General features: G+C 52.5%; 1 protein-coding gene across 7 annotated transcripts in view; it reads right to left on the bottom strand.

The window, feature by feature from the left end:
- Nucleotides 1-23,245, bottom strand: part of LOC144606161 (rap1 GTPase-activating protein 2-like) — a 403,406-nt gene that overhangs the window by 348,880 nt on the left and 31,281 nt on the right. For 6 of the 7 annotated variants that reach the window (XM_078421969.1, XM_078421972.1, XM_078421965.1 and 3 more), the window contains exon 2: nt 22,181-22,297. In XM_078421969.1, the coding sequence (XP_078278095.1) occupies nt 22,181-22,293 (113 nt within the window). In that variant the 5' untranslated portion in view covers nt 22,294-22,297. Of the gene's footprint in view, nt 1-8,499; nt 8,717-22,180; nt 22,298-23,245 lie in introns of those variants that run through there. The other variant, XM_078421973.1, reaches the window with a different exon arrangement.

Genomic DNA, 23,245 nt, shown 5'->3' with positions numbered 1-23,245 from the left:
AAGAAACGTTCTCATTTTGCCTTTAAAAAACCCGCGAACTCGATCCACCTGTTGTTGTGGAAGGGTTCCAAAGATTTGTGGCACGGCGCCAGAGACTTGGGTCCGGGCCTAACCTCGGGGTGCTGCCCGTGTGGAGTTTGCAGGTTCTCCCCCGTGACTCTGAGGGGTTTCTTCCAACCTCCGTGCAGGTAAATTGGCCCCGAGTGTGTAGGGAGTGGATGAGAAAGTGGGGCGGTCACGGTGGCGCAGCGGTAGAGTTGTCGCCTTGCAGCGCCGGAAACCTGGGTTCGATCCCGACTTCGGGCGCTGTCTGTACGGAGTTTGTACGTTCTCCCCGTGACCTGCGTGAGAGTTTCTCCGAGATCTTCGGTTTCCTCCCACACTCCAAAGACGTGCAGGTAGGTGGGTAGGTTAATTGGCTTGGTGTATGTGTAAATTGTCCCTAGTGTGTGTAGGATAGTGTTAATGTTCGGGGACCGGCGTGGACCCGGTGGGCCGAAGGGCCTGTTTCCGCGCTGTATCTCTAAACCAAACTAAACATAGAACTAGTGTGAACAGGGGATTGATGGTTGGCGTGGACTCGGTGGGCTGAAGGGCCTGTTGCCAACCAACCTCAAACAAATTCACAAAGAGAAATCAAACAGTCTTAAAATGGCAACTTCTTTGAAAGAGTTCTAAATTCTCCCATGAGGAAACTATTGACACACAGTTTGGAAGCTTGCAGTTTGTAAAAGACCCAGCTGTTAAACCTAACATCTTTTGATTTGTAACATAATTGAGTTTCCTACTCTATTGGGATGTCAGTGTGGATTCCCACTAGACCTTTTGGCAGTGATATCACAGTTTTCTCAACCTGTCTCTATTTCAGCTATATTCAGAAATAAAACAGTTTATAGACAATAGACAATAGGTGCAGGAGGAGGCCATTCGGCCCTTCGAGCTAGCACCGCCATTCAATGTGATCATGGCTGATCATTCTCAATCAGTACCCCGTTCCTGCCTTCTCCCCATACCCCCTGACTCCGCTATCCTTAAGAGCTCTATCTAGCTCTCTCTTGAATGCATTCAGAGAATTGGCCTCCACTGCCGTCTGAGGCAGAGAATTCAACGGATTCACAACTCTCTGACTGAAAAAAAATGTCCTCATCTCTGTTCTAAATGGCCTACCCCTTATTCTTAAACTGTGGCCCCTGGTTCTGGACTCCCCCAACATTGGGAACATATTTCCTGCCTCTAACGTGTCCAACCCCTTAATAATCTTATACTTTTTGATAAGATCCCCTCTCATCCTTCTAAATTCCAGTGTATACAAGCCTAGTCGCTCCAGTCTTTCAACATACGACAGTCCCGCCATTCCGGGAATTAACCTAGTTTAACATAACATAACATAACATAACAACATAACATAACAACACTTTATTGTCACTCGGCACAACACCGAGCGAAATTTCAGCAGTCACACAAAACACAGCAAAAAAGAAAAGAACACAGGACACCCGACCCCAACACAAACATCCATCACAGTGACTCCAAACACCCCCTCACTGTGATGGAGGCAACAAAACTTCCCCTCTCTTCCCCACGCCCACGGACAGACAGCTCGACCCCTACCGAGGCAACCGACACGCACAGCCCCCGCAAGGGGATGGAAGGCCCCCCGGCCGAGCCGCCCCGGGCACCGAAACGTCCCGCGGCCGCACCGGGCGATGTTAAGTCCAGCGGCCGAGCCGCACCGGGCACTGAAACGTCCCGCGGCCGAACAGCGCTGACGATGTTAAGTCCAGCGGCCAAGCCGCACCGGGCACTGAAACGTCCCGCGGCCGCACCGGGCGATGTTAAGTCCAGCGGCCAAGCCGCACTGGGCACTGAAACGTTCCGCGGCCGAGCCGCACCGACACTGAAACGTCCCGCGGCCGCACCGGGCGATGTTAAGTCCAGCGGCCGAGCCGCACCGGGCACTGAAACGTCCCGCGGCCGAGCTGCGCCGGCGATGTTAAGGCCCGCAGCCGAGCCGCGCTGGGCGATGGAAGGCCCCGCGGGCGAGCTGCGCCCCGGGGAAGAGACCTAATAAAACACAGGGCTTCACCTCAACATGGCCTCTCTCTGGCCTCTCTCCCAATAGGCCACTCTGTAGGCCAATCCGACGGCTAATGTAGATACAGCGCGGAAACAGGCCCATCGGCCCATCAAGTCCATGCCGACCAGCGATCACCCGCACACTAACCTAGACACACTAGGGCGAATTTTGCAATTTACCAAAGCCAATGAACCGACAAATCTGTACGTCTTTGGAGTGTGGGAAGAAACCAGAGCACCCGGGGAAAACCCACACAGGCAACGGGGAGAACGTACAAAGTCCATACAGACAGCACCCGTGGTCAGGATCGGACGTGGGTGTGTGGCGCTTGCTGTGAGGATTTGATTATTTTCGAAGGATTTGTTTGGCGAGGACAAACGAAAGCAGTCAGAATTTGCTTTTTGGACTTCTGTCGGAAAGCAGAGACTCTCTTTGTTGAAAGAGTCCTCTAATTGGGGATGATTTGTTCGTGTTTTCTGAAAGTCGTAGGAGCGGCAGTGGCTGGCGGAAGGCCAAGTTGCACTTGAACTGGTGGGAGCTGAGTCTGGAGCGGTGTTTGTGGTCTGTAGCATCGGAAAGCTCCCTCCCACACCGACTTTGCCCGGTCCAGTTGTGCCGGGTAAGTACGGCAACAGTGCATTGGATTTTCATTGAAGCCGGGAGGGCGACCGAGACCTGGGGAAGAAGCCTCCGGAAGCTCCATTTTCTACGACGGGAGGATTGGCACGGACTTTTCCCTATCTTATCAGGAGGAGACTGCTTCTGTTGCTTTGCCAGGAAAGCCTTCACGACTTTAAACTGCTGCAAATGCGTGGAGGTGCAGCAACAGCAGAAAGACTGCTTTGACTTATAAAAAACGGAGACGTTTTGTTTTGCTCCACGCCCTAAAGATGGCGGCCCCCAAGAATTATGCAGCTGCCGTACAGTCGGCAGTCTCCGTGACTAAGGGCCATGAGTTGTTGGGGCGTATACATGGGGTGAAAGTGACCTTGCAGGGCAACATTACCTTCAAGGCTGTGCTAACCGCGCTGGGGGAGACTGTTGGCAAGAAGGCCATAATCGCAGGCGCGGTGGTCAGTGGGAAGGCTGTTGTCATCCTAAAGACTGAGCAGTCGGTGGCTACCGCATTGGAAAGGGGGACCAGCTCAGTAGGGGCAAGTCTCCGGGGCTGGGTGGGCTGACTGTGGAGTTTCTTCGAGCCTTCTGGGGTGTCCTGGGGGGCGACTATGTGAAGGTGTTGGGGGAGAGCCTGGCGACCGGGGAGATGCCCTTCTCGTGGCGCAGGGCAGTCGTCGTCCTGTTGCCCAAGAAGGGCTATCTCCGCCTCTTGAAGAACTGGCGCCTGGTCTCTCTTCTCAGTACGGGTTACAAAGTCTTTGCACGGGCATTGGCCAATCGCCTGGGGCCCATGCTGTCCCATGTGATCCACCCTGACCAGTCCTACACAGTCCCGGGCCGGTCCATCCAGGACAATATCCATCTGGTCCGGGACCTGATCCATCTGTGCCAGAGGGCTGGTCAGTCCGTTGCCTTTCTCTCCCTTGACCAGGAGAAAGCGTTTGACCGGGTGGGACACGACTACCTTCTCGGGACTCTGCGGGCGTTTGGATTCGGACCCCATTTTGTGGCCCGGGTCCGGCTCCTATACGCTGCCGCAGAGTGCCTGGTCAAGGTCAATGGCTCTTTATTGGCTCCCATTCACTTTGGGAGGGCGGTTCGTCAGGGATGCCCCATGTCCGGCCAGCTTTATTCCCTCTGTGTGGAGCCATTCCTGTGCCTCCTATGGAGGCGGCTGGCAGGTTTGGATTTGCCGGGGCCGGGGGTGGAGGTGGTTCTCTCGGCCTACGCCGACGATGTGTTACTAATGTTCACCGACCCGGTTGACCTGCGGAGGATGCGTGATGTTCTCAGCCGCATCCTCCGCCAGGATCAACTGGGGGAAGTGTGCTGGGCTCTTGGTGGGTCAGTGGCAAGTAGACTCCCTGCCGGAGGAGATGGCAGTTTTTGCGTGGAGCACCACGCACCTCCTCTATCTGGGGATCTACCTGAGTCCCACTGAGGGGGCTTGGCAGGCGAATTGGCAGGAGCTGGAGGCGAAGGTGGTCGCCCGTGTGGGGCGCTGGTCAGGCCTCCTTGGTGTGTTATCATATCGGGGTAGGGCTTTGGTCATAAACCAGCTGGTGGCCTCTCTGCTGTGGTACCGGCTGGCCACTCTGGTCCCGTCCTCTCGTTTCATCGCCATGATACAGAGGAGGTTAGTTAACTTCTTCTGGGGTGAGAGGAACCACTGGGTCTCTGCTGGGGTTCTGAGTCTCCCTTTGGAGGAGGGCGGTCAGGCGCTGGTCTGCGTCCGCACTCAGGTGGCAGCCCTCCGACTCAGGACCTTGCGGAGGTACGTGTACTCCGAGTGCCCTCCCAGATGGCACTCGCTGGCCACGTACTTTTTCTGCCAGGGGCGCTGCCTCCAGGAGGGATCACGGCTCCCGGTAGCGGGCATGAGTCAGCACGCTAGGCGGGAGTTGCCTGGTTTTTACCGTGATCCCCTGAGAGCCAGGAATTTGGTCACCTTCAGCCAGGGCGCTGCTCCTCAGGGGGAGGGGGGTGCTGTGGTTGTGAGGGGGGCCGGTCCTCACCCTGTCACGGTGGGTGTCGAGGAGAGGTGTGTGCGTGGAGCGATTCCGACTGGGCTTACCCCCGCTCCGTCGGAATTGCTCATTGGGCCCACGGCCCGGGTCCCTTCCCGAGAGCCGGCCCCACGCAATATGAGCCGCCTTTCCCAGATGCCCAGCGTACCGTTCCGTGACGCGGAGAGGCGCGTTTTGTACAGGCTGCTCCTGCACACTCTCCACTTCCTCGCTCTCGTCTTCCGTCCGGACACGCCCTGGAGGTCCGTGTTACCACCTGACGGCGGGAGCGGTCCCCAGTGGAGGTCTCTCTATAAGGGGGTCCTCCCGCTTTACATCGGGGACCTGGGGTGGAGAGTGTTGCATAAGGCTATAGCCTGTAACAGGTACTTGAGCCGGTTCACGGTCTCGTCTGCCGCCTGTCGCTTCTGCGGTGAGGAGGAGACCGTGTACCATTTGTATACAGAGTGCGTGAGGTTACAGCCCCTGTTCCAGTATCTGAAGGGGCTGCTCCTCAAGTTCTGGCTCCATTTTAGCCCTACGCTTTTAATTTTTGGGCACCCGGTACAGAGGGGGGAGGGTCAGGAGGGAGGAGGGGGTCTCCCTGTCGGTCTGCTCCTGGGCCTGGCCAAGATGGCCATCCGCGGGTCCAGGCAGCGGGCAGTCGACGGCCTCACAGAAGTCGGCTGCCTACCCCTGTTCCGGGCTTACGTCCGTGCCCGCGTGTCCCTGGAGAGGGAACACGCGGTGTCCACTGGGACTCTGGAGGCCTTCCGGGAACGCTGGTCGCCGCGGGGGGTTGAATGTATTGTTGACAGAAATGGCGGGATTTTAATGTGATAATTGTTTAATTTGTAAACTGCCGATACAGGCGGCTTTTGTTTGAACACATTTTGCTTAGTATGTTTGTATGTTTTTCTTTGGAATAAAACTTTTATATATTAAAAAAAAAAAAAAAAAAAAAAGTAGTCAGGATCGAACCCGGGTCTCCGGCGCTGTGAGGCAGCAACTCTACCGCTGCGCCACCGTGTCACCCCAGGGCACCTCCCTGCCTGAGGTCACTTGCTGTCGACCGTGATTGATCCTTGTCTTTACTCTTCACCCCACCACCACCCCCTACTTCCAGACTGAACAAGGATCGCGAACCAAAACGTCACCCATCCTTTTCCTCCAGAGATGCTGCCTGACCCGCCGAGTTACTCCAGCACTTTGTGTCTTTCTCTGGTATAAACCAGCATCTGCAGTTCTTTAGACAATAGACAATAGACAATAGGTGCAGGAGGAGGCCATTTGGCCCTTCGAGCCAGCACCGCCATTCAATGTGATCATGGCTGATCATTCTCAATCAGTACCCCGTTCCTGCCCTCTCCCCATACCCCCTGACTCCGCTATCCTTAAGAGCTCTATCTAGCTCTCTCTTGAATGTATTCGGAGAACATTCTTTGTTTCTACATACTACATTACTGCGCTGTATAATAAAGACCATTTTCCAAACTACGCCATTTTGCTACATTTTTTAAAGAAAGACCTGTCAATTCAGCAATTCAACAGCGTTGAAACAGGCCCTTCGGCCCAGCTTTCCCATGCTGACCAACAAGCCCCATCTTCGTGAGTCCCACCTGCCAGCAATTGGCCCAAATCCCTCTAAACCTATCCTATACGAGAATCTGTCCTAATGATTTTTAAAAGTTGTGACAGTCCCTGCCTGAACTGCCTCCTCCGGCAGCTCGTTCCATATACATATTCAAAAAAGTGTTTAAAAGTTGCACCTCAGGTTCCTATTAAATCTTTCACCCTGCATCGGTGGCACGGTGGCGCAGCGGTAGAGTTGCTGCCTTACAGCGAATGCAGCGCCGGAGACTCAGGTTCGATCCTGACTACGGGCGCCGTCTGTACGGAGTTTGTACGTTCTCCCCATGACCTGCGTGGGTTTTCTCCGAGATCTTCGGTTTCCTCCCACACTCCAAAGACGTACAGGTATGTAGGTTAATTGACTGGGTAAATGTAATAAAAATTGTCCCTAGTGTGTGTAGGATAGTGTTAATGTGTGGGGATCGCTGGGCGGCGCGGACTCGGTGGGCCGAAGGGCCTGTTTCCGCACTGTATCTCTAAATCTAAAAAAATCTAAATCTAAATCTTAACCCTATGTTCCCTGGTTCTTGATTCCCCTACTCCAGGTAAAAAGATATAACATTGTGTATATGATCCATACGAATGAAGGCTGGAGAGAGGCCATTTGGTCCCTCTAGGTGGTCCACCATTCAATAAACTCCTTCAATAAAGACCATTCGATGTTGGTGTCAGCTACACTTTCCTACCCGTTCCCCTTAACCCTTGACTTGCACACAGACCACAAACTCTGTCTGGCCCAGCCTTGATTACATGTAGGGGTGCCAACTTTCTCACTCCAAAAAAAGGGACAAAAGGTGACATCACCGCCCCGTGCCCCATTTGACCTCGCCCAGCCAGCGGCCACGTGCTCCCGCTCCCGGCCCGGGCGGCCGCCATTGGTGGAGCGGGAGCACGTGGCCGCTGGCTGGGTGAGGTCACGTGGGGCGCGGGGCGGTGACATCACCCTTTGTCCCGTATTTGGGAGTGAGGAAGTTGGCATCCCTACTAATACGGGACAAGGGCGGTGCCGTACGGGACAAACTAATTTAGCCCAAAATACAGGATGTCCCGGCTAATACGGGACAGTTGGCAACCCTACCTGTACCTGTCCATGTACCTGTGTAAATGTCTCTTAAACGTAACGATAGTACCTGCCTCAGCTACTTCCTCTGGCAGCTCGTTCCATGCACCCACCACCCTTTGTGTAAAAAAGTTACCTCTTAGGTTCCTATTAAATCTTCCCCCCCTCCCTCTCACCTTAAACCTGTGTCCTCCGGTTTCTCGATTCCCCTACTCTGGGGAAGAGACCCTGTGCGTCTACCCGACCTATTCCTCTCATGATCGTGTACACCTCCATGAGATCACCCCTCATCCTCCTGCGCTCCAAGGAATCGAGTCCCGGCCTTTTCCCAAGACCAAGCCCCCATTTCAAGACACCACAGCCTCTCAGCATTTAACCCTTCAGCCCCCATCACTGTGCCTGGACCACATTCGGAAGGCAGAGTGGTATGTATGTATTGTTCATTTTCAGCAGAACGTTTTGCTATCTAAGTCGCGAGGGGTGTGAGGGGGAGAGGGTGCAACACTCTTTATGTGGCTCTCCATGCGAAGGAGAAAGGATTTGGTCTTTAATGACTGCAAATTGTGGAGATGCATCTGCCTTACCAGGGCCCCCGGTACATTCAGTATCCTGCTCGTTATTATCCTGTTTCACATTTGCACCTCGTCCAGAAGTGACAGGAGCAGAATTAGGCCATTCGGCCCATCGGGTCTACCTTGCCGTTCAATCGCGGCTGATCTATCTCTCCCTCTCAACCCCATTCCCCTGCCTTCTCCCGATAAACCCCCGACACCCGTTCCAATCAAGAATCTGTCTATCCCTGCCTTAGAAATACCCACTGACTTGTCCTCTGCGTCCGTCTGAGCTCCACAGATTCACCATCCTCTGACTGAAGCCTGTCTCTCGGCTTCAAGCGCACTCCTTTCATGCCTTGTGGCTTTATGTTTTATTGCATTGCTTCCTCCCACAGTCTGCTTTTTGTTCCCCGTTTGCAGTCGTTACACATCTCAGAGCATATAACACAGCCGCCTTCCCGGCCGGCACGTTAGCAAAGCCCCGGCTGCCTCACTGCCGACGGAAGGGATTTGTTTTATAAAGAGGAGGGTTAGAAGTCACCCGAGCCTTACCTTCTGCTCCCTCGGCTCGCAGCAGACAGCGATGGAGCAGTGAAGCAGCTGCTGGGAGTGATGTCAGCGCTGTGCTGCTGATGCGGCTGAAGATTTGCAGCCCCGAGCGGCAGCTTGCCAGGTCTGTGCCCGCTCTCTCCCGCCCAGCCCTGCGTTACCCCCTGCCTCGCACGGAGCGGGGCTTCCGGCCTGTGCCCACCCCCGGCTCCGGGGAATGGCTGCGGAGAGGCGCAGCAGGTGGAGCTGCTGCCCGTGACCCCGCCTGGCTGCCCACCCACCCACCCACCCACAGCCCAGAGGTGGGCAGGCGTGCTGCCAAGCTCACCGTCCACCCGAGAGTTGTGAGCTTACCGTAGAGTCTAGAGATCCAGCACGGAAACAGGCCCTTCGGCCCATCGGGTCCGTGCCGACCAGTGATCCCCTAGCACTAGCACCATCCAACACACACAAGGGACAATTTATAATGGGCAGAAGCACGTTAACCTACAAACCTGCATGTCTTTGGAGCGTGGGATGAAACCGGAGCACCCGGAGGAAACCCACGCAGGTCACGGGGAGAACGTGCAAACTCCACACAGACAGCGCCCTTGGTCGGGATTGAACCCGGGTCTCTGGCGCTGAGAGGCGGCAACTCTACCGCTGCGCCACCGTGTGGGCGAGCGGAGGAATCCAGGAGGAGTTGACAGGGAACATGGGGTTCAGGTTTATGTGGGGAATGAGTGGGGCCGACACGGGCTCGATGGGCCGAATGGCTTCCTTCTGTGCAGTGAGCAACAATGACGCGGTGTAGTGACATTCGAACGAATGCAAGATGAATGGATGGAAAGAGGCCCTTCGGCCCACCGAGTCCACACGTTCATACCGACTCGCCAGAGTTTGCAGCGCGACTCGTAAACCACGCATCACCATGTCCGCCGACTGGCAGTTCTATCGTTCAAATTAGGTCAATAAAAAAGCATCAGTTCAGCTCAGAGATACAGCATGGAAACAGGCCCTTCGGCCCACCACCATGCCACTGGTGTTATCCCACTTTCTCATCCACCCCCTGCACATTGGGAACAACTTTACAGAAGCCACGTAACCTACATACCCACATGTCTTCGGGATGTGGGAAGAAACCGGAGCACCCAGAGTAAACCCACGGGGAGAACATGCAAACTCAACACAGACAGCTGATCTTACAAAGGTAGACACAAAATGCTGGAGTAACTCAGCGGGTCAGGCAGCATCTCGGGAGAGAAAGAATGGGTGACATTTCGGGTCGAGACCCTTCTTCAGACTGATCCGACCCGAAACGTCACCCATTCCTTCTCTCCGGAGATGCTGCCTGACCCACTGAGTTACTCCAGCATTTTGTGTCTACCTTCGATTTGAACCAGCATCTGCAGTTATTTTCCTGCTGATCTGACAAAGATCTTCGACGTGAAATGTTGACTTTCTTTCCACAAATGCTGCCTGACCAGCTCAGCTTTTCCGGAATCTTCTGTTTTGGTTTAAGTTTTAGAGATTCAGCATGGACACAGGCCCTTCGGCCCACTGAGTCCACAGGCCCTTCGGCCCACTGAGTCCACAGGCCCTTCGGCCCACTGAGTCCACAGGCCCTTCGGCCCACTGAGTCCACAGGCCCTTCGGCCCACTGAGTCCACGCTGACCATCGATCACCTGCTCACACTAGTTCTATGTTATCCCACTTTCACATCCACTCCCTGCACACTGGTGGCAATTCACCTACAAAGCCGCACGTCTTTGGGATGTGAGAGGAAACCGGAGCACCCGGAGGAAACCCACGTGGTCACAGGAAGAACAGGATGGCACGGTGGCGCAGCGGTAGAGCTACTGCCTTACAGCGCCAGAGACCCGAGTTCCATCTTCACCACGGGTGCTGTCTTGACAGAGTTTGTACGTTCTCCCCGTGACCTGCGTGATTTTTATCTGGGTGCTCCAAAGACGTATGGGTTTGTAGGTTAATTGGCTTGGTAAAATTGTAAATTGTCCCTGGTCTGTGTAGGATAGTGCTAGTGTGCGGGGATCTCTGGTCTGCAGGGACCTGATGGGCCGAAGGGCCTGTTTCCGCGCTGTATCTCTAGACTAAGCTCGTTGGCCACCCTAGAGTTGTCAGTTTAGTTTAGACTTTAGAGGTACAGCGCAGAAACAGGCCCTTCGGCCCACCGAGTACTACGTCGACCAGTAATCACCTCATACATTAGCCTATCCTACACACTAGGGACAAGTTACAATCTTTACCGAAGGCAACGGGCCCTTTAGCCCACCGAGGTGACGTCACCGCCCCGCGCCCCACGTGACCTCACCTAGTCAGCGGCCACGTGCTCCCGCTCCACCAATGGCGGCCGCCTGGGCCCGGAGGCGAGTTGCCACGCAACCTCCGTTAGGCAGCGCCCGGGCCTCTGAGCCTACACTGTCTGGACCTACACTGTCCAGGCCTACAGTGGCCCACGGCCTGCAGCATCTTAGCCTACACTGTCCGGGCCTACAGCGCCCCCCGGGCCTAATACGGGACAAGGGCGGTCCCGTACAGAACAAACCAATTTAGCCCAATATATGGGAAGACCCAACTAATACGGGACAGTTGGCAACCCTAGTTCAGATATACATTGTGGAAACAGGCCCTTCGGCCCAGTGAGCCTGTGCCAACCATCGATCATGCTGTACACCAGCACTATCCTACACACTCGGGACAATTTACAGTCTTTACCGAAGCCATCTTTGGGATGTGTTTAGTTTAGTACAGAGAGGTAGTGTGGAAACAGGCCCTTTGGCCCAAAGGACCTGTTTCTGAGCTCAATCTCTAAACTAAGAATGTTCAAACTCCATGCAGACAACACCCGAGGCCAGGATCAAACCCAGGTCTCTGGCGCTGTAATGGGGAGAATGGGGTGGAGAGGGAGAGATAGATCAGCCATGATTGAATGGCGGAGTAGACTTGATGGGCCGAATGGCCTAATTCTGCTCCTATCTCTTATGAACATAAACTTATCCCAGAGACAAGGGATATGCGCAGGGATTTACATTCAATCAACATCCGAGGGGTTACCACTTTAAATGCATGTTACGCATGTATCATGTAGAGCAGTCACCCTCTGCACCCCACCCCCCTCGCACACCCCTGCCCTGAACTAGCAACACACCCACCAACGCAGCTGGTGGGCGCATTCAGCACCCACCAATGCAGCTGCAAACACCATCCACAGTGGGTGGCTCATGAAATATTGATCCCCACCGTGGCAACCATTAAATACTACAGGGGACCACTCCTGCTGGGAAACCCAAACATATACAGATGATACCCCCCCCCCCCCCCGTGTGTGTGTGTCTCTCTGTGGGTCTGTGTGTGTCTGTCTCTGTGTGTCCGTGTCTGTCGGTGTCTGTGTGTGTGTCTGTGTCTGTCCTTGTGTGTCTGTGTCTAGGTCTGTGTCTGTGCGTGTGTGTCCGTGTCTGTCTGTGTCTGTCCATGTGTGTGTCTCTGTGTGTCTGTGTCTGTCCGTGTGTGTGTCTCTGTGTGTCTGTGTCTGTGCGTGTGTGTCTGTGTGTGTGTCTGTGTCTGTGCGTGTGTGTCTTTGTCTGTCTGTGTCTGTGCGTGTGTGTCTGTGTGTCTGTGTCTGTCCGTGTGTGTCCGTGTCTGTCTGTGTCTGTGCGTGTGTGTCCGTGTCTGTCTGTGTCTGTCCGTGTGTGTGTCTCTGTGTATCTGTGCGTGTGAGTATGTGTGCGCATGCATGTGTGCCCCTGTGTGTTTGTGTGTCTCTTTGTTGGTGTCTGTGTGTGTGTGTGACTGCATGTGTGTGGGTGTGTCTGTCCGTGTGTGTGTCTGTGTGTGCGCGGGCGTGTCTATCTGTGCGCAGGTTTGTGCATGCGTGTGTGCGTGTTTGTGGGTATGTGTCTCTGTGTGGGTGACTGTGTCTGTCCGTGTCTGTGTCTGTCCGTGTGTGTCTGTGTGTGTGTGTGTGTCTGTGTGTGTGTGACTGCGTGTGTGTGGGTGTGTCTGTCCGTGTGTGTGTGCGTGCGTGTGTGTGTCTCTGTGTGTTTGACTGTGTGTCTGTATGTGTGTGTGTGTCTCTGTGTGTGTGACTGTGTGTCTGTGTGTGTGTGTCTGTGTGTCCGTGTGTGTGTGTGACTGTGTGTGCGTGTGTGTCTCTGTGTGTGTGACTGTGTGTCTGTGTCTGTGTGTCCGTGTGTGTGTGTGTGGGTGTGGGTGTGTGTGTCTCTGTGTGTGTGACTCTGTGTCTGTGTGTGTGTGTGTGTCTCTGTGTGTGTGACTGTGTGTCTGTGTGTGTGTGTCTGTGTGTCCATGTGTGTGTGTGTGGGTGTGGGTGTGACTCTGTGTCTGTGTGTGTGTCTCTGTGTCTGTGTGTGTGTGTGGGTGTGTGTGTCTGTGTGTGTGTGACTGTGTCTCTGTGTGTCTGTGTCTGTGTGTCCGTGTGTGTGTGTGTGGGTGTGGGTGTGTGTGTCTCTGTGTGTGTGACTGTGTGTCCGTGTGTGTGTGTGTGTGTGTGGGTGTGGGTGTGTGTGTGACTGTGTGTCCGTGTGTGTGTGTGTGTGTGTGGGTGTGGGTGGTGTGTCTCTGTGTGTGTGACTGTGTGTCTGTGTGTGTGTGTGTCTCTGTGTGTGTGACTCTGTGTCTGTGTGTGTGTGTCTGTGTGTGTGTAACTGTGTGTGCGTGTGTGTCTCTGTGTGTGTGACTGTGTCTCTGTGTGTCTGTGTCTGTGTGCCCGTGTGTGTGTGTGTGGGTGTGGGTGTGTGTGTCTCTGTGTGTGTGACTGTGTGTCTGTGTGTGTACATTTGCATGCACTTCATAACCTGGCGACTGACTGTTGTGAGAGGCAAAGATGCTGGTGCAGCCTGAAATGTCATCCTCAAAACTCGATTACTATAACGTGGTGATTCACTGACACCCCTTTATATTTACCAGCCTTACCCAAACTAATTTGCAAGTGATTGCAGAACATAACAACCTGGCAACCACTCTCTGAACTGGCCAGAGCAGTATTCTGCTCGAGGGCTTGCGATAACAACGCATGCTTAGCCTGCGTTAGTTATAGATGCAATGCAGCATAGACACAGGCCCTTCGGCCCACCATGTCCATGCTGACCATTTCTACTAATCCCATTTAGCAGCACTTGGAGTCCTAGAGTCACACAGCACGGAAACAGGCCCTTCGGCCAAACTTGCCCGTGCCGACCAAGATGCCTCATCTAGTCCCACCTGCCCGTGTTTGGCCATTAAACCCTCTAAGCCTTTCCTATCCATGTAACTGCCCATGCGGCTTTTCAATGTTTAGTTTAGTTTAGAGATACCACGTGGAAACAGGCCCTTTGGCCCACCGAGCCTGCCCTGACCAGCAATCCCCGCACACTAACACTATCCTGGGGACAATTTACAATTTTACCGAGGCAATTAACCTGCAACTTTTGGAGTGTGGGAGGAAACCGGAGCACCCGGAGAAAACCCAAGCAGGTCAGGGGGAGAACGTACAAACTCTGTACAGACAGTGCCCGTAGTCAGGATCGAACCTGGGTCTCCAGTGCTGTGAGACTGCAACTCTACCGCTGCATCACTGTGCCTATGTTATATAGCCTGCCTCAACAAAAGGTTGCTATTAAATCATGTCCCCCTCACCAGAAACCTATGTCCTCTGGTTCTTGATTCAACTCCCGGGGGTTAAAGACTCAGTGTATTTACACCATCTATTCCTCTCATGATTTTATACAGATTATGTATATAACAGACGATATTTATTCACAAATTGCTGGAGTAACTCAGCAGGTCAGGCAGCATCTCGGGAGAGAAGGAATGGGTGACGTTTCGGGACGAGACCCTTCTTCAGGCTGATGTCGGGGGGGCGGGACAAAGGAAGGGTAGAGGTGGAGACAGGAAGATAGAGGGAGAACTGGGAAGGGGGAGGGGAAGAGAGGGACAGAGGAACTATCTAAAGTTGGAGAAGTCAATGTTCATACCACTGGGCTGCAAGCTGCCCAGGCGAAATATGAGGTGCTGTTCCTCCAATTTCCGGTGGGCCTCACTATGGCACTGGAGGAGGCCCATGACAGAAAGGTTAGACTGGAAGTGGGAGGGGGAGTTGAAGTGCTCGGCCACCGGGAGATCATTTTGGTTAATGCGGACTGAGCGCAGGTGTTCAGCGAAGCGATCGCCGAGCCTGCGCTTGGTTTCGCCGATGTAAATAAGTTGACATCTGGAGCAGCGGATGCAATAGATGAGGTTGGAGGAGGTGCAGGTGAACCTCTGTCTCACCTGGAAAGACTGTTTGGGTCCTTGGATGGAGTTGAGGGGGGAGGTAAAGGGACAGGTGTTGCATCTCGTGCGGTTGCTGGGGAAAGTGCCCGGGGATGGGGTGGTTTGGGTGGGATGTATATAACAGAGACATTTAATACATGCCGAATGCCATGAAAAGGTCAGGTGAAATAGCTAGAATCACGTGCGAATTTCATTGATCTCCCGCCGATACACACGACAATTAAACACTCTGGACTCTGTTAACTCTTGAACTGGAAGTGCCAGCTCGGAATATTTTGATTCTCCCTTCTTGCGTTTGAGGCAGCAGAAGTTATGAAGCTGATTTTTTTGATTAAGGTGAGAGGGGAACAATTTAATAAGAACTCGAGGAGCAACGATTTCCACCCAGAGGGGCAGCTGTGAGTTTGGTGGCTCTATGGAACGAGGCTGCCAGAGGAGGTAGCTGAAGCTGCTACAATAACAGCAGCCCGGTGGCGCGGCGGTAGAGTTGTTGCTTCGCAGCGCTTACAGCGCCAGAGACCCGGGTTCCATCCTGGCTAGGGGCGTTGCCTGTACAGAGTATGTACATTCTCCCCGTGACCGCGTGGGTTTTCTCCTGGTGATCGGGTTCCTCCCACAATCCCAAAGACGTGCCGGTTTGTAGATTAATTGGCTTTGGAAAAAAATTGTGTGTAGGATAGAGCTAATGTACGGGGATCGATGGCTGCCGTGGACTCAGTGGGCCGAAGGGTCTGTTTCCACACTGTATATCTGTGTATGTACGTACCTCCAAGCCAGTGTATACCTACAGCTCTTAGTTTCTGTGCAGTTAGTGCACTCTCAATGAGGGGAACAGATAGGATGAATGCACAGTCTTTAACCTAGACTAGCGGAATCAAGAATCAGAGGGCAATGGTTTAAGGGGAGAGGGGAAAGATTTAATAGGGACCTGAGGGGCAACTTTTTCGCAGAGGGTGGTTGGTATGTGGAATGAGCTGCCAGAGGAGGGAGTTGAGGCCGGTACTATAACAGCATTTGAAAGTCATTTAGAGTGGGACACGGGTAGGAAAGGTTTAGAGGGATACTAGTCAGACGTGAACCCGTTGGGTCCAAACCTCTCCGGGGCTGGGGGCGGGCGAGGGGGGAGAGGAAAGGGGAGAGAGAGCCACTCACTCCGGCCCCGGTCGGTCATCGCGGCGGCCAGCAGCAGGAGAGCGGATGCAAGGCACTGAGGCATGTTCGTCCTGCCGGCGGCCATCTTCTTTGACCCTCTGCCGCCGCGCTGCACCATGGGAGGAAGGTCAGGCGCGGGGCGCACCCGGACGGGTGCCGGTCCTCCCAGCGGGGGGGGGGGGGAGGGGGGTGGGGAGCGCATTTATTAAAGTTTATTAAGTTAATTGCTTTTAAAAGTAAGGAAACTTGATCAATCGAGACCGCAGGCGAATGGTGAGTAGGGTGGGACTAAAATTGTTGCGCTATCGTGCATTGTTTTAGCTGTATTACGGGGACAAATAATCAAACAAATGAACAAGATGAGAGAATATATACAGATGGGCAAAATGCAGGCAAATGGGACTGGTTGGCGTGGATGAGTTGGGATAAATGGCCTGTTTCCATGCTGTACTCTAGTACAGCACAGGAACAGGCCCTTTGGTACACAACGTCTGTGCTGAGCATGATGCTAAGACCGAATCTCATCTGTCTGCGTGTGATTCATCTCCCTCCCTATACACTGGGATCAGCCAATCATCCCTGTCCCGCCTGCAATTGGTCCAAAACACCGCAGCGAGACTCCTGACGGGTACCCGTAAAAGGGACCACATCACCCCGATTCTGGCCTCTCTCCACTGGCTCCCAGTACAGTACAGAATCAACTTCAAGCTCCTCCTATTCACATACAAAGCCCTAAACGGGCTCCCCCCCCCCCCCCTCCATATCAAAAACCTTCTAACACACCACTCTATCTCCAGGTCCCTCAGGTCGGCCGACTTGGGGCTACTCACTATCCCGCGGTCTAGGCTTAAGCTCAGGGGTGACCGAACTTTTGCGGTTGCAGCTCCTAGACTGTGGAACAGCATCCCTCTCCCCATCAGAACTGCCCCCTCCATCCACTCCTTTAAGTCCAGGCTCAAAACCTAATTCTACTCCCTAGCGTTTGAGGCCCTCTGAGGGGGCGCTGTGAACTGTTTATGTATGTGCTGTTATGTCTGTGTGCCATTGTATGTTCGTCTCTTAGTACCTGAACTGATGTACAGCACTTTGGTCAACGTGGGTTGTTTTTAAATGTGCTATACAGATAAAATTGACTTGACTTGACTTGACTCCCTTCCCTGCGTATCAAAGTGCCTGTCCAAAAGTCACTTGCCTTCAGGAAACATGATACTCCTGTCAGCTGTGATTACTTCTGGTGGAATGAACGCTCAGGAGTCATGGATGGAAACACAGGTGCTCTAATGCACCCAGGCAGCCCGTGGCTAAAGGCGAATTATTCAGAACTGGCTGCAAATCAGAAGGGACAGGCCTATATTTTAGTAACATTGTGACAAGCATCTCGTCTCTGTAGCACAGGACTGCCTCTGGTGTAGAGCTTTAACTGAAAACAGAACGGGGTGACAGAGTGGAAACATGGAACTGCAGACGCTGGCTTACAAAGAAAAAGACACAAAGTGCTGGAGTGACTCAGCGGGTCAGGCAGCATCACTGGAGAACATATAACCATATAACCATATAACAATTACAGCACGGAAACAGGCCCGTTCGGCCCTACCAGTCCACGCCGACCACTTTCTCTGACCTAGTCTCATCTACCTGCTCTCAGACCATAACCCTCCAATCCCCTCCCATCCATATACCTATCCAATTTACTCTTAAATAATAAAATCAAGCCTGCCTCCACCACTTCCACCGGAAGCTCATTCCACACAGCCACCACCCTCTGAGTAAAGAAGTTGCCCCTCATGTTACCCCTAAACCTTTGTCCCTTAATTCTGAAGTTATGTCCCCTTGTTGGAATCTTCCCCACTCTCAAAGGGAAAAGCCTACCCACGTCAACTCTGTCCGTCCCTCTTAAAATTTTAAAAACCTCTATCAAGTCCCCCCTCAACCTTCTACGCTCCAAAGAATAAAGACCCAACCTGTTCAACCGCTTAAGTGCTGAAACCCAGGCAACATTCTAGTAAATCTCCTCTGTACCCTCTCCATTTTGTCGACATCCTTCCTATAATTTGGCGACCAGAACTGCACACCATACTCCAGATTCGGCCTCACCAATGCCCTGTACAATTTCAACATTACATCCCAACTTCTATACTCGATGCTCTGATTTATAAAGGCAAGCGTACCAAACGCCTTCCTCACCACCCTATCCACATGAGATTCCACCTTCAGGGAACAATGCACAGTTATTCCCAGATCCCTCTGTTCCACTGCATTCCTCAATTCCCTACCATTTACCCTGTACGTCCTATTTTGATTTGTCCTACCAAAATGCAGCACCTCACACTTATCAGCATTAAACTCCATCTGCCATGTCACCAACATGGATAGGTGGCATTTCGGCACACGACCCTTCTTCAGCCTGATAGGGTAAAAGAGTATGTACGGTTTTACAAGCCAGTGGTATTAAAATGTGATTCTCTAATTCCATGTAACTTCTTCCATCTCTCCCCTCCCCTCCCCTTTGTACAAGTAGACACAAAATGCTGGAGTAACTCAGTAGGTCAGGCAACATCTCTGGAGATAAAGGATGGGTGACTTTTCGGGTTGGGACCTTTCTTCAAACTGGTACATGGAGGGGAAAGGTTTAATGGGACACTAGACCAAGTGGACCTGTTGGGCCCAAACCTCCCCTGCATTGGTGCAGCACCCTGTCCTTCCCCCCCCCTCCCCCTCCCCTCTCCCTCCCACCCTCCCTCCCCCCTCCCTCCCCCCCTCCCTCCCCCCTCCCTCCCACCCTCCCTCCCCCCTCCCTCCTCCCTCCCTAAGAGATAGATTTAAACTTTAAAATGTGAATAACTTTAAAAATATAACACCGATTTCAATGAAACTTCTTCCATTAGCACCAAAGGGGCGACGGTGAGTAAGGTGGGCCTAAAATTGTCACGCTATCGTGTACCGTTTTGGCTGTAGTTTAGGAACAAACAAACAAACAAACAAACGAGAGTTTTAGTATATAGATGGGCCAAACGCAGGCAAATGGGATTAGCTTTGATGCGATATCTCTCCAGTTCCCTCCCACACTCTAAAGACGTACAGGTTTGTACGTTGCGTTGGGAAAAAGTTGTGTCTGAAGAAGGGTCTCGACCCGAAACATCACCCATTCCTTCTCTCCAGAGATGCTGCCTGACCTGCTGAGTTACTCCAGCATATTATGTCTCCCCTAGGTTTGTACGTTAATTGGCTTCTGTAAAGTGTCCCTATTCTATGGGATAGTGCTCGTTTATGGGGTGATCACTGGCTGGTGCGGACATGATGGGCTGAAGGGCCTGTTTCCACACTGTATCACTAAAGTCTACAGTCTGTGGTTGATCCTGAACAGTAAAGGTCCAGCAAGCGTTTCGGAGTCGTGGTCAGACAGCATGGAAACAGGTTCTTCAGCCCAACTCCCCCATGCCGACCGAGATGCCCCATCCACACACTTGCCCCATTTGCCTGCATTGTTCCCTTATCCCTCCAAACCATCTCCTATCCATGTGCCTGTCCAAATGTTTCTTAAACGTCGCGACAATGCCTGTTTCAACTACCTCCTCCGGCAGCTCGCTCCATACACCCACCACCTGTCAGGTTTCAAGGGGCCGTTGCTATTCCCAACGTTCATTGTAGAGAACACGGACATTAGAGGGAGGGGGAGCAAGTGCATACACTGAGTAAACGCAAACAGAGACAGACGGGTGAGCTTACGAAGGCAGAGGTGGGGAAGGAGGTAAAAGATCACAGAAGATAATGAATGAAGGGAAAGGTAGGATATAAATAAACCAAAGAGAAAATCATTCATGCTGAAGAAGAGTCCCGAACCGAAACGTTGCCTGTCCATATCCTCCAGCGATGCTACCCTACCCTCTGAGTTATCCCAGTACTTTGAGCCTTTATTTGTTAACTAAAGAGAGAGTTGGATATAGCTCGCTGGGCTAACGGAATCAAGGGATATGGGGAGAAAGCAGGAACGGGGTACTGATTTTGCATGATCAGCCGTGATCACATTGAATGGCGGTGCTGGCTCGAAGGACCGAATGGCCTACTCCTGCGCCTATTTTCTATGTTCCTATGTGACATCTGCAGGTCACTCGTATATTGTCAAGTGAAAAGCGGAAAGACAATACATGATTACAATCGAACCATCTATAGTGTACTTTTCCTTGATGATGCTGCTGGCCTTGCCGAGGCAGCGTGAGGTGCAGATGGAGTCGATGGAAGGGAGGTTGGTTGGTTTGTGTGATGGTCTGGGCTGCGATCACAATTCGCTGCAATTTCTTGCGGTCTTGGATGGAGCTGTTCCTAAACCCTGCTGCGATGCGTCCAGAAATACGTTCTCATGCACAATGGAATATAACCTAATTGTTGCATTCAGAATCGTCCGTGGCAGGTTTGTTCCTGCCAAACCCACTGACCTCTGGCAATCGCTCCAATGCCTTCAACTGTGAGCATGACTCACAAACACAATCGGAGTTAACACACGATTAATCACGAACATTAATACAGAGTGAGGCCCAGTGTAAATTGGAGGAACAGCACCTCATATTTCGCTCGAGCAGCTTACAACGTCAGCAGTATGAAGTTAGAGTCATAGAGTCATAGAGTGATACAGTGTGGAAACAGGCCCTGCAGCCTAACTTGCCCCACACCAGCCAACATGTCCCAGCTACACTAGTCCCACCTGCCTGCGCTTGGTCCATATCCCACCAAACCTGTCCTATCCATGTACCTGTCTAACTGTTTCCTAAACGTTGGGATAGTCCCAGCCTCAACTCCCTCCTCTGGCAGCTTGTTCCATACACCCGCCACCCTTTGTGTGAAAAAGTTACCACTCGGATTCCTATTAAATCTTTTCCCCTTCACCTTGAACCTATGTCCTCTGGTCTTCAATTCCCCTACTCTGGGCTAGAGACTCTGTGCATCTACCCGATCTATTCCTCTCATGATTTTGTACACCGCTATAAGATCACCCCTCATCCTCCTACGCTCCATGGAATAGAGACCCAGCCTACTCAACCTCTCCCTGTAGCTCACACCCTCTAGTCCTGGCAACATCCTCGTAAATCTTCTCTGAACCCTTTCAAGGTTGACAATATCTTTCCCATAACATGGTGCCCAGAACTGAACACAATATTCTAAATATGGTCTCACCAACGTCTTATATAACTGCAACATGACCTCCCAACTTCAGTACTCTCTATCTCTTCTCTAACTTCAAGTAACCCTTGCTTTCCCTCTCACTCCATCCCTTACCTTCTCCAGTTCTCCGACCAGTCTCACTGTCTCTGACTACATTTTGTCTCTGTTTGGCATCTGCAGTTCCTTTCAACTCATGAACATAATCCACAGACTCTGAAACAGTTCAGGCCTTTGCAAGAAAACAAAATGAGTTGCAGAAATAAAAGATGTCATGAAAAGGAACTGCAGTTGCTGGTTTATACCAAACAAAGACAAAAAAGTGCTGGAGTAACTCAGCGGGTCAGGCAGCATCTGTGGAGAACATGGTTAAGTGATGTTTCAGGTTGGGACCCTTCTTAACACCGATTGAATGGTGGAGTTGACTCAACGGGCCAATTGGCCTACTTCCATGACTTCACAACATGACTGTTGGGAGAGTGGGGAAAAAAACTGGTACCAAATAAAGAAACAGGAGAAATCAGTCTGAAGAAGACACCTATCCATGTTCTCCACAGATGCTGCCTGACCCGCTGAGTTACTCCAGCACTTTGTGTCCTTTTGTGTAGTAACCAGCATCTGCAGTTCTTTGTTTCCACAACAGTAGTTTCAAGCTGGAAAGCGCGCGGAGGAGATTTACGAGGATGTTGCCAGGACTCGAGGGCCTGAGCTACAGGGAGAGAGGTTGGGCAGGCTGGGACTTTATTCTGTGGAGCGCAGGAGGAAGAGGGATGATCTTATGGAGGTGTAAAAAAATCATGAAGGGGATAGCTAGGCTGAATGCGCAGAGTCTTTTACCTAGGGTACGGCAATCGAGAACCAGAGGACGTCGGCTTAAGGTGATCGGGGAAAGATTGAACAGGAGCCTGAGGGGCAACTTTTTCTCTCAGAGGGTGGTGGGTCTATGGTATATAGTGAAGAGTACAGACAGGGTGAATGCACAGGGTCTTTAACCCAGGGTGGGTGAATCAAGAACCAGAGGGGGAAAGGTGGGTGGGGAAAAGGTGGGTGGGGAAAGATTTAATAAGAAACTGCGGAAAGTCAAAGTTGTTTTTCCTTCTGCCGTACCTGCAGGGGGCATCGAGGTCTGCCCTGCTCACTATTCGATGCTGGTAGGGGATGTACAACCAGTTGAAAGCCGTCAACGTCCTTTCCTCCATTTTGAATTTTCCTTCACGCATGTACCTGCAAAAACAAACACAGGCTCCCAGTTTCCAATCTGTTCCATTAGCGGGAATAATCAGGCTAAAAGGTTTATCCATTTGCCAACACGAGGCGATCAATCACTGCTGGCCGCTGTAATGGAATTGGCGCTGCGTTCTGCAGTAGTTCATCCCTTGCGTTCCTGCTTCAGAAACACAGCTCCCAGGCCCCTCTCATTACTCATAGTGATCGTCAGTGGATAATCCAATTTTACTGATGTTTTTCGAGAGTTGAGCTATCGGTCAAAGATAACTCTGCTGCTCTTTTAGTTTAGTCTAGTTTAGAGACACAGCGCAGAAACAGGCCCTTCGGCCCACCGAGTCTGCGCCGACCAGCAATCCCCACACACTAGCACTATCCTACACACACTAGGGACAATTTACACTCACACCAAGCCAATTAGCCCACAAACCTGTACGCCTTTGGAGTGTGGGAGGAAACCGAAGAGCTTGGAGAAAACCCACGCAGGTCACGGGGAGAACGTACAAACTCCGCACAGACAGCGCCCGTAGTCGGGATGGAACCCGGGTCTCCACCGCTGCAATCGATGTAAGGCAGCAACTCTGCCGCTGTGCCACCGTGCCGCCCAGTAGTAGCCCCTAGTAGTTGAGGCACGTATAATAACACCATTTAAAAGACAAGTGGACAGGTACATGGACAAGATAGGCTGAGAGGGATATGGGCCAAACATGGGCAACTGGGGTGTGCTCAGTTGGGGCATCTTGGTTGGTGTTAGGGTTGCCAACTGTCCCATATTAGCCGGGACATCCCGTATTTTGGGCTAAATTGGTTTGGCCCGTACGGGACGGCCCTTGTCCCGTATTAAGCCCGGGGGGCGCTGTAGGCCAGACGCTGTAGGCCCCGACACTGTAGGTTTCCGACACTTTAGCTCCGGACAGTCTAGGTCCGGAGGCCCGGGCGCCGCCTGAT

The sequence above is a fragment of the Rhinoraja longicauda genome, chromosome 26 (assembly GCF_053455715.1).
Source record: "Rhinoraja longicauda isolate Sanriku21f chromosome 26, sRhiLon1.1, whole genome shotgun sequence".
NCBI classification, from domain to species: Eukaryota; Metazoa; Chordata; class Chondrichthyes; order Rajiformes; family Arhynchobatidae; genus Rhinoraja; species Rhinoraja longicauda.
This window is presented reverse-complemented; position numbering and strand designations above follow the sequence as displayed.